This window comes from Typopeltis vanoorti, chromosome 25 (genome assembly GCF_054136105.1).
Source record: "Typopeltis vanoorti isolate ZY-2024b chromosome 25, IOZ_Tvanoo_1.0, whole genome shotgun sequence".
Taxonomy (NCBI): Eukaryota; Metazoa; Arthropoda; class Arachnida; order Uropygi; family Thelyphonidae; genus Typopeltis; species Typopeltis vanoorti.
Genome location: NC_143573.1, coordinates 62,429,674 through 62,448,861, shown reverse-complemented (window position 1 = coordinate 62,448,861; position 19,188 = coordinate 62,429,674). Strand labels below are relative to the sequence as shown.

General features: G+C 36.2%; 1 protein-coding gene across 1 annotated transcript in view; it reads right to left on the bottom strand.

The window, feature by feature from the left end:
- LOC150092788 (protein lin-9 homolog) overlaps positions 1-19,188 on the bottom strand; it is a 248,894-nt gene that overhangs the window by 39,404 nt on the left and 190,302 nt on the right. The window contains exon 11 of the mRNA XM_090414279.1: positions 18,265-18,441. Coding sequence (XP_090270405.1) covers positions 18,265-18,441 — 177 coding nt within the window. The remainder of the gene's footprint in view (positions 1-18,264; positions 18,442-19,188) is intronic.

Sequence of the window (19,188 nt, the reverse complement as noted above, 5' to 3'; positions counted from 1 at the left end):
AATATGGATTGGAAGTATTTATTGTCAATTAATATGTTTAACTTATTAAATATAAAAGCAAATTTCCTTTACATTGATTCGGAAACTAAAGTTTTCAATTTTTTTCATAAAATCCCCGCATATATTGCAATTGCTATTTCCTGCCTAGAGAGCAGTTTCCTTATGTGCATCCTACCCAAATAGCACCATCTGCTTTCTCATTATTTCAAGCAAAAATTAGCTGCAATTTACAGGACTTGAGATACTTAATGAACAATCCTTCACGAATGACTAATGAACAGACAGCCATGGTACTAGGCCAGTAAAGATATGTGCATATGATTGATGCGGTATTAACAAAAGATCGCACGAGTCAAAGATAAAAGTCAGCAGACAATTTTTGAATTGAAATGCTAATTCTCTTCAATCAAATTCAATATCTGAAAGTGCCATAACAATATTCACTATATGTTTACGAATTTTAACACTTTCTGTTGATTTTTATTGTTGCTCTGCATTTGAGCTGGGGAGACAGACTCCCACACATCTACTTTTTACTGTTTGCCAGTGCAGCATTTGGTTTTGCTTGCAGCTAAATAGCATAGTTTTTTGGGGAAGGGACATGCAATTCATTAGTTAGTGCCATTTTTATCCCAGCTGTCTCTAATTGCACTATTTGTTGAGAAATATATTACACAGACTACAAATGTTTGTACCTTATTCAGTGATACAATAAAATGATCTGCTTTTACTTGCATCTGCAGACGTAGCTAGTATGGAGGGGGTGTGGTTTGCCACGGGATCTATTGCCATGAGGTGAACAAGATTAAACTTTTTTTTTTCTGTGCGATGTGTAAATCCAGAAAGGGGATGATGCCCTGTGGGGATTCTTTTTCTAATGTAAATTGGATGCATGGATGAAGAAGGTTGATTTTTTCTAAAAACTGAAGTAGCTCTTGTTCGGAATGACTCCAGACTGCGAAGATATTATCGACATATCGAAACCAGAGTTTTGGTTTGGGTTTAAACGCAAGAATTTTTTCTTCAAGATGTTCTATAAACAGGTCTGCCAGGTTGGGTGACAAGAGGGACCCCATTGCTGTTCCCTCCCCTTGCTTGTAGATTTTTCCTTTCCATGTGAAGTAACCGAAAGTGATAACAAATTTGAAAAGTTCAACAATATCCGACGGAAATTTTTGATTTAACAGGTCTGCAGTTTCTTTATGGGGGATATTGGTGAAGAGAGAGACGATGTCGAAGCTAATTAGCATGTCAGTTTTCAGCAGTTGAAAGTCTTTTATTTTGGCGTGAAATTCTGTGGAATTTTTTAAGTAGACTTGTTAAATCAAAAATTTCCGTTGGATATTGCTGAACTTTTCAAATTTGTTATCACTTCCGGTTACTTCACATGGAAAGGAAAAATCTACAAGCAAGAGGAGGAAACAGCAATGGGGTTCCCCTTGTCACCCAACCTGACAGACCTGTTTATAGAACATCTTGAAGAAAAAATTCTTGCATTTAAACCCAAACCAAAACTCTGGCTTCGATATGTTGATGATATCTTCGCAGTCTGGAGTCATTTCAACCAAGAGCTACTTCAGTTTTTAGAAAAAATCAACCTTCTTCATCCGCGCATTAAATTTACATTAGAAAAAGAATCCCCACAGGGCATCCCCTTTCTGGATTTACACATCCAAAGAAAAGAAGACGGTTCCATCTCCACCTCTGTCTATCGCAAGCTGACATTTTCAGGTCGCTACATTCACCATACTTCTGCTCACCATCCCTCTCAAAAATCTGGCATCATTAAATCATTAGTAACCAGAGCACACAGATTTTGCTCCTCCGAGGATTCTCTAAAACAAGAATTGGAAATAATCAAAAACACAGCCACTCTAAATGGATACAATCCCAAAACAACTCAAAAAATCATCAGCAACTTCTCTACACATCAACCTAGACAAGAACAAGCCTGTAGGATTCCCATACCTTATATCAAAGGCATCTCTGAACGGCTCTTGAAAATTATGAAGAAATACAATCTTACTGCCACCTACAAATCCATCAACCTGTTACCTTCGCCCAAAGATAAACTTTCGCCTATGCTACTACCTGGTGTATATGAGGTTCCATGCTCCTGTAAACTCTCTTATTATGGACAGACAGGCAGATCAGTTTTTAAACGCATTTCAGAACATCAAGACCATATCCGCCTCATCAAACTGCAAAAATCAGGCCTCGCTCAACACGAAGTTGAAACCCAAACCACAAGATCCACTGGGAAAAGACAAAACTCCTACACAGATCTTCATATAAATATGAACGCTTATATAAAGAAAGTGCTGAAGCCCTACTTCACAGACCAAATCTAAACTGCAATGTTGTTCTTGCCATCCTTAAAGCATGGGAAATTGTCATACAAAATTGTGTAAAAATAACTTAACTGTAATTTAATTTTAATTAATTTAATTCAATTTAAGTTCAGGCCACAACATGCCACTGCACGCAATTTGGATTCCATTGTACGTATGCACCCCCATCCTTTGTGTCATTCCTAGTATTGTTCTACTGTACTGATGATGTCCTAAAATACCTAGGACGAAATATTTATGTAATAAAAAACCTACTACTGTGGTTCACGTGTGTTCCTTTTAGTTATGATACAGGCAACTCTGTTATTCCTGCTCACTGCTGTCTTTACCATTTCCACAATGTGATCATAGATAAGTGAACCGGAAACTTCAATTTTCTGTCTACTATCATATCTAAATCACTTTTCTCTTCAGTCTATTGGGATGTAATTTTGGGATAGAAGAACCTATAATATACCAGCACTGTGGGAGATGGGGAGTCCAGGAGTTTGGGAAAGAAATCTATTGACATTTTTTCTCAACGAGTTGGAAATAGCAGCTGTTGGAACACTTCACGAGGAAAGCTGTACTAGAGATACAGGAATAAGAGGAAGAGAAGAAGCAGGTTAGGTTCATTTGCTGTTGGAATGAAAAGGGATGGCAGCTGTTCCTCATGTTTTAACAGGGCCAACAGAAAGCGGAAGAATAATGGCTGCTAGTTAGTGGAGCAGTGCACATGAAAATACCTATATATATATATATATATATAGGAGAGTGATCAAGACTGACGTTTTGAAATTTTTAGGGGGAGGGTAGGTGCACCATCTAAAACTTCCCTAAGGAAAGACAAACTAAGCTTTTGCTGCATTGAAGGGAATTCAGTGGAGCTAGGAGAACAAGATCATCCTCATTTCATTGAAGGATGGTATGGAGATTACTGTTTAAAGTACTTGTTGCAGAGGAAATCTTGAAGTGTGGGATGTTTGAGCATTGCAAGATTTGTCAAATGAGTAGGATGAATGAATGAAGTGTACTATCATTAGCAAAGTTGTATGTAGGATTATTTGTGATTGAGAGTAAGTCATTTGTTGTCATTGAGATAGTCCTGAGACACTCCTGCATTGGTCAAGAAATTGAAGAGAGGAAGCCATCCACAATGACATGCAGTGAGTAACATAACCAAAGGGAAAGCTGGCTACTCAATTACAGGGGATGCACTGAAGGATGATAATTTATTGGGTGGACTTCTATGCCAGACATGATCAAGTGCTCTGAAAAAATATGTAGAAATTTTATGTAAAACAAATGTTTTTGAAATATCTCAAAATGGATGTATTTTCATAGCATTACTTTTGTGTAGTTTCTATCTTTCAAGTAATTAAAAAAAAGTATTTAATAATAAAAATATTATGTATTATAAGAATCAGTTAGCATAGCAAAGGCTATCTGTTTTGTACAACAAAACACTTTATGATCATAGCATATGTCATGTTCTTCAAACACAACAAGATAGAGGGAGAGGGGAAAGAGCACTCATATTTTTTTATAAGTTCTTGATGGTAATGTTAAGTTGAGGACATTTCCATGTCCTGCAAGAAACAATGACTAACAAAATCACTGTTGCGTTTATTTTATTATTTTAATAATCAGATTATATATATAATGTACATAAATCCCACATAAGTGTGTAGGCAAGCACTTAAGGAGGAAGTAATCTATTAATAAGTTTCTTGAAAAGATAGAGGTTTATTCATTGAAGAAAACAACATGAGGATGGCTTTTTCCAAAGAACAGAGGTAGACGGAATGAAGAAAGATAAGACATTGGTTCTGTATGTTTAGATTTGAACTGTGTATGGCTGTTGACCAGTGGCTGCTTGTTCTTATTTGATTGGAGAAAGAAGAACAATGGCCAGTTTGATGGATCAATGCCCATGAAAGTACCTATAAAAAAAAAAAAGAAAAAAGCATAATGCAGAAAGAGAGTCCTATGAGAAGAATGGACTGGAGTCTGTGAGAGAGAGGAGGCTATCTATTAGGCATACTGTCCTCTTCTGTAAACAATCAGCAATTCTTGGAGAGGTTTTGGGTATATAAAAACAATATTCTAAGGATGGTCAGATTTTGGACTTAAAGTGTTATGGGTTGGGCAGGAGAACTAGTGTTTTGAATGAAAAAGAATGAAGTTATTTGGAGCCTGAGGAAGCTCTGGATGCAATATACTTATGCCAGGATAAGCGAGATGTGTAAGTCAGTCTAGGAAGAGAAAACTGATGTTGAAGAAATCTAAATTATCAAAAGTAACCTTTCTTCTAGATAACATAGGAATGTGTTTTGCTAGCATTTGAAATTCACTAGGTTAACTTCACCCCACCTGGTGAGATCAATATTTTGGAACGTTAATCATTTGAGTACTATAAGGGTTCTGAAATGAAGGAAAGCAGAGTACTCATCAGCAATAAAACTATGGATAGGATTTCACTTAAGAGAAGGTGAATGATGTCTAGGAGGAAGAGCATGAGCAAGAGTACAGAACTCTAGCACTCATAAAGAAATCCAATGAGAGGAGCCATTCTTAAATGATCAGAAGAAACTGACAGTACAGTCACAAAGAGTAGGAGGGAGACTAAGATGGTTGCTTGGTAAAAAGACCTCAATGCCAAACATGATCAAATCCCTTGGAAATGTCAAGAGTGACTACATGAGTTTCTACAAATTTTTCCACTGCCTGTGTCCAAAGTTGGTCCACTGTAGAATGAGAATGGAGGAACCTATATATGATCACTAATTAAATGATGGTGTCCAAAGCAATGGGAAAACTGGTAAGGCAAGGGCAGTGGGATAATGGCTTGATGGTTGAATTTTTTCTTCATTTTTTTAGGTAGAGACTGGATAAAGGCTTGCTTCCATGCTGTTGGGTAGATGCCAGATGAGTATGGTAGCTGACGTAGGTGATATTAGATGAATGTTTATTATTACAAGAAACCTTGAGGGAGGACACATATCACTCACACCAAAGGCATGTTATTCGAGTTGCACACCATTCTAAGAGAGAAAAATCTAGGTCTCACCCCTTTTTTTTGACTGCATTCATTCTCAACCCCTGTGGATGTCCTCTCAACCTCTCCCCACCCTCCATAAAATTAAAAATTCCATCTACTTATATCCTATATGATCCTTTCAGAAGTTTGGATTTCTATCATATTGCCCCTCTTTCTCCTGTATGCTAGTGCCTGCAGTCCACAAATTCTCAATCTCCCCTCATAATCTGCATTCTATAGTCTTGATATTATCTTTAACACTATCCTTTACATCCTCTCCACTACCTGCATCACTTTATAAATCATGTGTACAATAGTCATGTGATTGTATCAAAGTCTTGTAAAGAGGTCAAATGACTGACTTATTCTGACATGTCAGTGTTCATCTTAGCATTACAATTATCCTGTGAGTTGTAACTGCAATTTTTGCTATATAACCTTTGAATTTCAACTTCCTATCTACTAAAATTCCAAGTCCCTAATCTGGTCGGTTTCGTCTAGCATAATCCTGTCAATATATGCTACTGGATATCTCATTACACTAAAGTGCATAACTTTACATTTACTAACATTGAACTGAACAGCCATTCTCACATGCCTATGGTTCCAGCTTATTCCAATCATTGCACAAGTATTACATGTCAATTGCATTCCTAATTACAATGCCTATGTTTGCATCATCATCAGCAAACAGCTGTATGTTACTTGTCAAATCCTTCCCAATATCATTAATGTAAAGATTAAATGACAGTAGACTGATTCCTGAGGTACACCACTGGTTACCTTAAATCTTGTAGACTCGCATCCCCATATACCACTTTTTGATATATTGCCCAGCCATCCTCTCATCCAAACTAGTAATTTATAATACAATCCCACATCCTCTAACTTATGTAACAGACTTTCGTGTTGAATCTTGTCAAAAGCTTCAGCAAAGTCCAAAAGTATTATCATGGTATCATTGTGTGAGCAGGTTATTCAAACATGACCTTCCCTTAGTAAGTACATGCTGTTCATTGCAAAGTATAGATTCTCTGTCAACCCATTTCTGAATGCAGTCTCTCCTACCAACTTTTCCAAAATCTTCACCACCACCACCACCACTTCACAGATACTGATATAGATACAATGTTGCATATACTAGGATGATGGCGTTTAGAAAAATGGACACTAATTATTGAACAATTTCTTCTGCATCTGCCACCTGCATATCATCTGCACTGACAAGTTATTCTTTCACATCAGTCTTTCTTTTACTTACAACATAACAAGAGAATTCCTTTGGGTTGTCTTTAGCTTGCAGAGCCAGATTTTAGAGCAAAAGTTTTGAGGACAACTGGAGAGATGCTAATATATTTAAATTTTTTGATGTCCCTCTGATGAAATATCAGAGGAGGTATGCTGTGGGTAGTTCGTCGAAGAAGATTTACCTTGGTTATCTAAATAAGAGTTGGAGGAAAAGACTGATGTCAAGAGGTTTACCTTATCTTTAGGAGATATTACCATTGTTCCATTTGGATGAGAGACAGGTGGAAACATGGTATTGCAGAAGTTTTTCTGACCAGCCTTGGTCAAAGATCAGAAGGCTCAACTGCCATTTGAGCTAAAGGCAAGCTTAGAGCATTTGGTATTTACAAAGTGCTTAGGAATTGTTTATTTATTATTATAGTTGTTATGGTTGTAGTGTGAGCAGTGAGAAGCTGGAGTTTAACATGAAGACACTGAATGCAGGCTGAATTTTTGTCTTGGACTGCTCTGACACATTTGTAGAGAGAATGAGAACTTGGATAGGGGACTAAGGATTTTGAGGTAGAGTAGGAAATAAAAGTACTACTTCCAGCAGGAATCTCAGTTATATGAACAGGGCAAGTGCTTGGATCAGTAGAGCCTGGTTGGCTGAGTGGTTAGCGTATCTGCTCTCCAGCAGCAAGGCTGCAGGTTCAAATCCTGCCATGGGCATGGATGTTTGTAATTGTTTGTGAAAATACTAGTGGTGGTGGGTGTGGTAGATGAAGTTGGTGTAGATGATGATTGTAGTTGGATAATTGGGTGGAGACAGAGTTGTAGAGTAGGTGCCCTCCCTCGATGAGTCTTTGGTCCTTGGAGATGTCACATTATAATAATAATAAACCCACCTTACGAAAAAGAGGCAGAGAAATCTTGAAGGTCATTCTAACTGGAATTGTTATAAGGCTAACATCATCTTTCTCCTAGCCAACTGTAGAAAAAAAAAGAAACATAACAATGTTATGGTTAGAGATGCCAAGAGAGCTAACATCAGCAGTGTATTTGGGTAGCTTGTTAAGAAAAGGTCCAGGGTGTTGGAAGAAAGATGAGGATTATCTGGTATGATGGTGGACGATTTGTATTAGATCATTAATGATAGCAAACAATTATACTTCTCTTCCAGCTAGGTCTCTGAATTTAGAGTTAATTAATTCCTTGAATTAATCTTCAAGGAAGATTACTGAGATGTAAGGGATATAGCTGAATTTGAGGAGATACAGGATAAGTAGTGATAAAGGTTGATTGGTAATGGGTAGGGGAATCACAACCAACAAGTGGCATGGATAGGACTGGTTATAGAACCTAAAAGTGAATTGCATTGTTTATTTACAAATGCCAGGAGCATCAGAAATGAGGGAGATGAGATGGTTTAGCTGAGTGAGTTTATTTGTTCCAAATTGTAAGAATACGTGAAACATCCTTGAATAAGGATGATATACTAATGGGAATAGAAATTAAAGGGTATGATGTTTTTCATGAGGACAGAAAGAACAAGAAGGAAGTGGGGGGAATGCTGTTGATGAGAGCAGGCGAATTATATTCTCACAAAGTAGAGATGCAAGACGGAAATGGTGTAAATGGTTTTGAGTCAGTATAATGTGAGATGGAGATTGCCAGAAGAGATATTTAGTTGGATGTTGCTATAGACCAGGAAATGTATAAGCAACTTGGGTTAGCAAAAAAAGAAAGGGTGATTATTAGGAGTAATATAGATTGGAATGAAGAGACAGCATTGGTATAAGGAAAATGAATTTCTCAAGTTCTTGATAGGCAACTATCTTAGGCAGCAGGTAACGGAGGGTGTGTGAGGATTGAGAGTCTTAGATCTAATCATTTCATCAGAGGATTATGGTGAGAATGACTAAGTTCAACATCTGGGTGGTGGCCAGCCATATAGAGACTTGGGTTAGTGAAAAAATAAAGGGTGATTATTAGGGGAAATTTTAATTATGGCAATATAGATTGGAATGAAGAGACAGCATTGGTATAAGGAAAATGAATTTTATATATGGAACTACAAATTTGATTTGAATTTTTGTGGCACAAAGACATCAGAGGTCATTCTGCACCAGAACACAGGTTACAGTAGTATATGGTAAATAGTTTAGTAGGACAATTACAAGCATCCATGCCCTTGGCCAACCAGGCTAGTGATTGTGAGCACCTTAGGAGGTGGTTTGGGGCTATAGCATGGAACGAGGAGTTAATTGGGAGGGAGATAAATGCTGCATGGTTACTAACCAAAAGATATTTAAGAACATCAATATGTAAATATGTTCCAAAGGTCAAAAGGCTGAATAAGTATGTGAATGAAAGAATTAAGCATGAAAATATGGAAGAAGAAGATACTGCAGAGGCAGCACAAGATGAATAATGGTAACGATCAATTGCAGGCCAGGAAGGTGACTCAGTTGGTAAGGACAGTAAAAGTGCAGTATGAGCAGAAATTAGCAAATCAGGCCAAGAAAATTCTTATGAGTTTTAGAGATATGTGGCAAGTAAAAGGAAGAATGATCACGATAAGATTATGATATAATTGAGGTATTCAGTGTTTATAAGTGTTTCATCCCCATCAGGGTGAAATCATGAGAAGCTGAAGCATAGAGGAAATGGGAGAGGATGACTTAATTGTGAGAAAGCAGGGGTATAAGAAATTAAATAAGATTTAATGCAAATAAGGCAATAGGCATTGATGACATATCACCATGTCTTAAAGGAAATGTTCTAGGGAGTTGGCAGTAGCATTGACATGTCTGCTTAATAAGAGTCTGGACAGGGTCCAGAGCAGATTCGCTAAGGTGGCAACTTGTCTTTGGAATGTGGAGTATGAAGAGAGATTGAAGGAATGTAATTTGCAAAGATTCATGAATAGGAGGAGGGGGGGGGAGAATATGATTGAGACATAAGTTGGTCAGAGGTTATCTGTTTAACATGGAAGAAATTTTTCATAGAATGGGAGAAGGGGGGGGGGGAATAGAACAAGACACCATCCCTGGAAATTGCATAAGGAGGATGTGAGTAAAGGAGAAGATTCTTCGCATGGAGAGAAATGCACAATGAGTTTAAGGCATGGTTTTGATGAGGTTTGTGTATACTGGGATGGGTTTAACTGGTGACATGCAACTATTTGTAGATGATACAAAATTGGAGTGAAAAATGCAAAGTCAAGCAATTGTTCCACTACCATAAAGGTGTGATAAGGCTGGGACTACAAATTATAGGCCAATCTGTATATCTGGAATAGTGGTTAAAGTATTGGAGAGATTAGTGAGAACTAGGATACAGAAATCGGTTGATAACATCAGTACTCTTTGTAATTGTTAACATGGGTTTGTTAAAGAGAGATCATGTTCTGCTAAGAATCTTATCAGAACATCATGTTCTACTAAGAAATGAAGACAAGGAAATGACTAAAGCAAGAAATAACAATAATAGACACAATCCAAGAAAGAAGGCAGTCAATGGTTTGGCCATGTCTTCTTTCTTGGACTGAATGGAAACAGAAAGATTACCTACTAAAGCCGTGTATATAATGATGGAAGGTAAAAGATCCAAAGGGTTGCCCAGAATTAGATGGATAGACAAAATAAAAGCAGACCTGAAAACCAAATCGCAACAAGTGACACCAAATTCGACAGAACGGTTTGGACTCTCCAGAGACAGACAGAATTGGAAAGAGTTCATTTGACATTGTCATCATCCGCATAGATGATAGAAGAGAGAAGAAGAATGTTTTACCACTTAGTTATGTATTATAACAAGGCAACGAATGTATTGGACAAGGAGGGAGATATGGTATACAGTAGTGGTATACTTAGATTATGCAAAAGCTTTTGACAGACTGCCACATGACAAGGTCTTAAATAAATAAAATGGATGGGTTGATAATAGACTACTGAGTGGAATCGACTATCAGATAGGAATTAGAAAGTTGTATATGGAGGTATATAGATCAGGTGCTGCAGAGATCTGCATTGGAGCTATTGTTGCTCAACATGTATATTAATGATACTGGGATGAGTTTAACTGGTGACATGCAACTGTTTGCAGATGATACAAAATTGGGGTGAAAAATGCAGAGGCAAGCAAATGTTGTGGCCTTACGGGAGGACTTGAAGAGATTGTATGGATGGGAAGGTAAATGGAACTGCCAGTTCAATGCTGCAAAGTGCAACACTCTGAAATTTGTAATAAATTTAGTTTAATCCTTTATCCAAGTGTGAGCAAACAAGGTTTGCGCTTGAAAACATCTTCAGGACTGGGGTAAGGTAGTACAACACCGGGCAACTCGTAGCAAAGGTGGACCAAGCTAACATCACTCCTATCTCAGTATCTCCCATAATGCAAAACACATCTCCTTGTGAATATGTATAATGTTATGCATTAAGGGAAGGGCCACTACCCAGACTAGTTTTGACCTTTATTGAGGTCTCTTCAGTGGGAGCCAGGCCCAGAAGTGGAGATACCAGGCAGAAGCAATGCCGAGGTCATCTTTACCTATAGGAGTTGCCAAAAGGTGTGCCACCTTTTTATTAAATTACTCTGGATTTACAGAAAGATGTTGAAAGTTTATTTTTCACTTGGTTAGACTATAATAAATTTAGTTTAATCCTTTATCCAAGTGTGAGCAAACAAAGTTTTCGCCTGAAATTATCTTTAGGTCTGGGGTAAGGTAGTACAACACCAGGCAACTCGTAGCAAAGGTGGACCAAGCTAACATCACTTCTATCTCAGTATCTCCCATAATGCAAAACACATCTCCTTGTGAATATGTATAATGTTATGCATTAAGGGAAGGGCCACTACCCAGAGTAGTTTCGACCTTTATTGAGGTCTCTTCAGTGGGAGCCAGGCCCAGAAGTGGAGATACCAGGCAGAAGCAATGCCAAGGTTATCTTTACCTATAGGAGTTGCCCGGTGTTGTACTACCATACCCCAGACCTAAAGATAATTTCAGGCAAAAACTTTGTTTGCTCACACTTGGATAAAGGTAAATGGAACTGCCAGTTCAATGCTGCAAAGTGCAACACTCTGAAATTTGTAATAAGTTTAGTTTAATCCTTTATCCAAGTGTGAGCAAACAAGGTTTGCGCTTGAAAACATCTTCAGGACTGGGGTAAGGTAGTACAACACCGGGAAACTCGTAGCAAAGGTGGACCAAGCTAACATCACTCCTATCTCAGTAAATTTATTATAGTCTAACCAAGTGAAAAATAAACTTTCAACATCTTTCTCTAAATCCAGAGTAATTTAATAAAAAGGTGGCACACCTTTTGGCGAAAGTGTGCCACCTTTCGCCAAAATAAACTTTCAAGTGAAAAATAAACTTTCAACTCTGAAATTTGGTAAGCAACAATGGGATGCAAAGTATACATTTGGTGGGGAAACTTTGGAGGCAGGGGAGATGAGAGATTTGGAGTGGTGAAATTTGGGAGTTGCATTGCACAACTTGTGCAATGCAACTCTGCATCATTGCCATTAGCTAATGGTAATGATGCAGAGGACCTTGACTTTTGGAAAGAAAGAAAGAGGTTACGATAAGGCCTTGATCAGGTCTCAAATGGATTATTGTGCACAGATTTGGTCACTTTGTTTTCATGGTGATGAGGGATTACTGGACAGGATCCAGAGCAGATGCACTTAGGTGGCAACTTGTCTTTGGAATATGGAGTATGAAGAGAGATTGAAGGAATGTAATTTGCAAAGACTCATGAATAGGAGGTGGAAGAGGAGGGATATGATTGAGACATATAAGTTGGTCAGAGGTTATCTGTGTAACATGGAAGAAATTTTTCATAGAATGGGAGAGGGGGGGGATAGAACACGACCCCATTCCTGGAAATTGTATAAGGAGGAGGATGTGAGTAAAGGAGAAGGTTCTTTGCATGGAGAGAAAAGCACAATGAGTTTAAGACATGGTTTGATGAGGTTTGTGCATAATAGTGTGTACCTCCTGTGATCAGTCTGATTCCTTGGAGGCCTCATGTTAATTATAATCTGTGTTTGATTGATTAGACCAGTGGTCACCAAAGGGGTCGATTCGGGCTCAGGGGTCAACAGAAAAATATAAGACATCATTGTATGGGCAATATTTAATTCGGTTAAATTACCTCCAATCGTGGGATCAGTACCTCCATCTTACAGGTCCATGAATAGGACCTATAAGATGGAGTAAGGTCATGGAAAATAGTTACTGAGGCCAATCAAGTAGGCCAAAATGACGTATTTACAATAAACGGATGTTGGTGGTTCCTGCCTTCCGGCGCAGTGGGAGCGAGATTGCAACATGTGCATGGTTCTTATTTACTGATACTTGCAAGTATTTGATCCCAGTCTCATTTTTGCACATCGACATACAAGTGAGCATTAATGTTCTAAAATTCATCAACATACATATTATAATTCAATCATTATTCATTCACGAAATAAACTTCTCTATGTTGAAGAGTTGAGCAGCGCTGGTAGTAATACCAGTGATATTAATACCAGTAGTTTATTAATATCACTAGTAATACCAGTGGTATTACTAGTGATAGTAATATAATAATATATACAGTGGTATCTCGCTAATCTGAACTAATAAAAACCGTGCTCGTTCGGATTAGCAAATACCCCCCAAGAGACAACAATAACTAGTGTTTAATACAAAAATATTCAGATTCTAATGGTACATCAATGATAGAAACTGATAGAAAAAAAGCTACTGTACTGTAATGTAAAATAAAAAAAAATAATACAGTACACAAGTTTATTTTAGTAAAAAATTTAATTTCTTGTACCTGTATTGTTGAGGATTGTGATTTTATAAAATTGCATAATTTTAAGTTTCACAAAATAACACACAAAAAAGGTTTTTATTTCTTTGTCACAGATATTCTTTTGTTTCTTCGAAGCTAAACCTTTTCGAATTCTTCTTCTCGGAGCTACATTAGCAACAAAATTTTGTGGAATGGCGTATCATTTGCTTAGAACATTCTATACACATATTAAACTGTCAGCTGCCTTTTTTACTTTTTTTTTTCATCAAGTTCTTCATCGTCTTCTAATTCATTAGAAGATGATGACGGTGACTCTACATAATACATCATAAATATGTAGCGTCATATTTATAATTTCAGCATCTGATTTGATTTCGATTTCACTTTCTGTTCTACCTGTAATCCATTCCGTAACATCTGTTTGTGAAATTTCATCATCTGGATTTATATTTTTAATCACATTATGCACGTTTTGAATTTCCTCTTTTTGTGTATATTTGTGTATATTCAAAATAGGCCTCCAGTATAACCCTACGATCGACAGTACGAAACAAATACTGTACTGTAATAATAATAAAATAAATAATAATAGTTAAAATAATAATTATTAAATAAAAATAATAGTACATAATAAATAACATTTTTTTTTCTTTCAAACCGCAGTTCGGATTACTGGAGGGTTCGGACTAAAGAGGTTCGGATTTACGAGATACCACTGTACTATATTATACATACAATAAACACTAACTATAAAATAAACAATCTAAAAACTCACATAAGCGTCTTTTTTTTTTGTCCTATTATAATTACGTAATAGTAAAATATAGGGGGTCAATAAAAGTCAAGAAACGCTTGAAGGGGCTGACGGGCAAATGACTTTGCCGACCCCTGGATTAGACTATATGATCAAATTTTAGAGAATAATAATCAAAAAGGTTGGTACGATCACCAGTTAGGAGAGCAGCAAATGAAAGCAGCAATATGAGGCAAGGAAATCTTGAGTTAAAGGAGATTCCAGATCTGATAACAATGGTATATCAGACTTGAAAAAAAAAAAAAAGTACATTTTCTGTCCATCTTACAGAAGACAGCATGCATGCAAGATATAAAGCAGAAAAGTGAGGTGAGCTCTTATTGCACAGAGGCCAGCTGACATTCAGTGATGAATAACATCAGATCTGGATGTCTGTAAAGGATCATAAATGTCACTGGTGTTAGTAAAGTTGACATAGAAGTGCTTTTCCTGTAAATACCATTATGTATGGAATTTTTTGTTTTTTTGTGAGAGATTTTAACTGCTGTGATTCTATAATTTGTTATTCTAACTTTCACAGTAATGAAATATCCAGAAAATCTATAGAGCAGGTGGCAGGGATGAAAGCCTTGTAGACACTACTTTCTCTCTCACACACAGGAAGTAGTACCCTGATGTGGTTCAACAATTCCCCTGTAAGCTGCTATACTTGGATTCACTCCAGGCACAACTCGGTCAAGTTAGAAGCTAGCAGCAGGATTATTTACCAGCTGATCAGGAAGCCTCAAGAGCAATGACATTTGTGGAAACAGACTATATTATGTGAATGTGAGAATGGCTTGGCTAGGAAAGGCTGTATATTGCAAGTTACCAGCCCATAATTCTTTCAATTCAATTTTATCTATTATATTATGTCACATTAAATATTTTTGACATGTCAACAGGTTTTAAGATGCAGACCTTGGCACAAAGCTTGAAAATTTCATATTCTACTTTTCTAGGAAATAAATTCCCAAGATAAAAGAAGTTTGACAGTTTTTGTGATGAATATTTAATTCCTGCCATTAGCAATATAAAAACAGTGTAGTCAAATTGTACTGTGCTAATGGTGGAGTGCTTAGACCAAAGTATATGCAAATCATGGTCAACTAGATTTGCTTCTCTCTCATCGTTTACTGAGCTAGGAATATTTACATATACTGTTTGTTCTATCACCTACTCCCTTTTAGTAATAAAATGCATTAATGGATTTATGCTGTTTATTATCAGTTATTTTTTTCAGAGAATCTTTTCCTTAATTTTACACCTTCCCCCTCACCACCTTCAGATCATCATGTATGCACATGTGATTTATGGTTATAAATTACAGGCCAAGAATATATTTCAGCTTGTAGTAAAATACTACATAGCCCATACAGAAATTCTCTAATTATTGTGTTGGATTCTAAATGAAGAGAAATGAAAACTGTTAATATTTCTTTCAGAATCCAACATAATCCTCCATGTCAAAGGCAAGACTTGTAAATATTATATTGTTTATCTCTTGCTTATAGTGTGTTATTCATATAATTGCCTTGAATTTTGTTTATTACTATTTAATAATATAATGTTAAGTAATGTAATAGTAATAAAAAAGACTGTATAAAAATGTCATTTAATTTATTCCTATAATAATGTAAGAAACTGTATATATATGTTTAATGTACCCTATATGAACTATGATGTTTTTTTTTATTTATCATTACTGAAAGAGAAAGTAATTTTATGTAATTCTTCTGATTGGATTTGATTGGCTGTTGTCAAGGAAACAGAGTTAATTTTAGATAGTGCGTGTGTGGAGTGTGAGCTACGGTATTCGAAGGGAGAAGAAGTTGATATAAGTTGAACGAGCTAGAACCAGATTTTGGCCGGAAGAATGAACGTATTTAATTGGAGAATGAAGGAAAACAGAGGAGAAAGCTTATGGACAGCAAGGAGTGAAGTAAGGGGGATTTGGAAATGCCGTAAATAGATTATGAAAGGACTGGGAAATTAATAGGCAATTCGGAATATTTCTACGGAATTCTAAAATTACAACGAATTCCAGTTGTTTTGAAGAAGAACAGTGCAAGGCTGAATTTAATGCATAGTAATAAATAAGGAATAAGTAGATTACCTAATACGAGTGCGTCATGACTTATGAAGCTCTATGTTTAACATTTCAGTTATTATAGTGAAGATTTCTTTTGAATAGTGTTGCTTCAGAGTGATAGTCAACTACAGTTTTAAATGTGCCTATAGTGAATCCAATGTGTAAAAGATGTAACCCGGTAAGAGCAGTCCATTTTTTTTATATTTCAGTGTGAAGATATAAGAGTTAGCTCCACCTGATATATCTTAACATTAACTGTGCCGTTCTACTAAAAATAGCTGAAGTATGGAGCTTTAAAGTGTTTACCCCCCCCCCCCCCCCCTTGAAGTGATAACTGCCTCATAATTAAATTAAGTCTTAGTTGACTAAGAGAGAATTAGAGAATTCTACTTAGAATAATTACTGTGAGATTCTGTAACATTGAACTGTGTGGACCATCTTCAATTATTCGGATGAATATAGTATTGGCAGCTGAATGTGCGATGCTTAATGCTTTGTTTGTTATGAGTATTTGGACTAAGCTGATTTGCATTTTCTTGTTTTTAAAGTTTTACTTAAATGTACATGATCTATAACCCTGTATTAAATGTTTATTTTATTGGATTCAATTTGTTGTTTGCCTGATTTTTCTTCATTGCACTGCTCATAAAGTTTATCGGACCTTGCAGAAGACTTAAATATTTATTTGAAACTCAGCCTGTAGAAAAGTGAGATTGCTAAAGTTAGTTGATGATTGATTCCACTATATTATATAGACTAATCTGAATATAGGGTGGCGCAGGATAATATAAATTTCTCTATATTTGGATTAATAATCAACCAACAATTAATTAAGATAATAAAAAACAGATAATTTAAATAAGAACTACGTTCTAACAAGATGGCAGATTCAGAGCCAGGATGTACGACACAACAATTGGTTATATTTCTGTAGTGAATCTTTTGCTTTATAACTTTTCTTTTTTCCAAGCATATGCAAAATTTTTTTTCCCACTTTGCTTTAAAGTCTCTATACTACAGGTTCACATGTAATTCACTCAACCTTTTTAGTAATTGAATGTATTACTGAAATACAGAAATTCTCCTGAAGTTTTCTCTCTCTACATAGCTTTGGTTTCAGTAGAAAGTACAGCTACATTTTATTTCACTTCATGTGCTGGTGATGTCAACATATAACTTCTACTAGTGAAGCTACTTTCTTGGGGCTGACCTGTTTTCCCATATCCAGGGCTCTGGCAGTATTGCAGTCAAAAATTTATACTTTCTCTACTTGTGCTATGCAGTTCCTCTTACACATAAATTAGTTCTCACTAACCACAAATCCTATCCATAGTGTTGCCTGTCACACCATTTTCCATTTCCTTTCATTTTACAAACCTTGTGAAATAGTCATTCCAAGATTTAAGATCCTTCATTGCCTTGAACTCTGCCTTTGCCATTCTTCATAAGGGCAAGAATATGTTGTTAATTTTGATGCAAGTAATCCTTGCTGATATCACTTAATTATTTGTAAAGGAAGTAATGAGTAGTATTTGTATTGCCTCTTCTCCAATGGAAGTTTTATTCAGTCAAAGCTACTGTTATTTTATTTTTCTACTGCCGTTTTTGCCAATATTAACTGATTTATGAATACTAATACTACTACTCTGTTAATATGCCAGCAATTAATGGTAGAGATGTGTGCTGCCCCACAGATAAGGGCCTAATAAATAACCTCTTCCCACACTGAAGTGCAGGGATAGTTTATTACAGCGGCAGTCCCAATATCATAAAGTTTCTTTAGAATATTACCTAGGGCTTTGGCCTGGAGTTTTCAGTAGTTTCAGTTAGTCTGTAATAGTGAGAGGCTCTAGTTATCTATACTGGATATGTGAATACTAAATATAGGAATGGCACTACTTTTATCCAAAAAATATATGTATATAATAGTATACTGTACTATATATGATAAACACTTTTCCAACCTTCACTTGAATCATTAAGGAAGTGAGATGGGCCACTAAATCTAATATCTTTTCAGTTTGTACTGGTAGACCTTGCATTGTATTGGATTTCAAAACAAGTTCCTTAGCTTCTGTTAAACTTTTTTGCCTCATCATGTCTGGCTGAACAACAGGCTGAAGTCCTTGTTCTGGAGCAATCTGAAATGAATAAATTTAATGAGCTTTTCATATATAATCTTATCAAAATATGAAAGTTAAACGTGCAGGAGTTTGAATTGGCAAGCATAACACTCAGTGCTTTTTTGTAAAAACCATAAGCCCACACATACATACATGCTAACTTACCACTACCCTTCACAAAACTTTGGAGTCATTAACACCCTCAAACAGAGCTATAATAATGAAAATTAACTATTATTTAGATATTGGTCAAGTGTAGGTGAATAACTAATTTAATTACCAACTAGTTTTGCCGGCTTATGCTGTCGGCTTCTTCAGGGTACAATCATGAAAGCAAAGAAACAAAAATGACAAGCTATACGTTAACTGACAATTCTATTTCAATAACAAAATAGTAGTGCCCGTGAGACAATACAAATGTTGCGAATACATGATTTACTTGTTGAGATGCCTTTTGTAGTTTGCACTGAAGTTCATTTCCTGTTGTTCATTTCATTTTGGATACATCTGTCTATAATGTACTTAATGCAGATCCTAAGTTAAAAAACCAAAATGATACCAATGAATTATTATGTCACATGACAAACTGGCCTGTAGATCTAATTAAAAAGTTAAAATCTATGCATCCTCTAACTCCTAGACTATACGGCATTCCAAAAGTACACAAGGATGGCTCCCCATTATGCCTGATAGTGGATGGAATCAACTCCAACGTATTTACTGTCAAAACATCTAGCTAAAATTCTACAACAACACATCCATAAT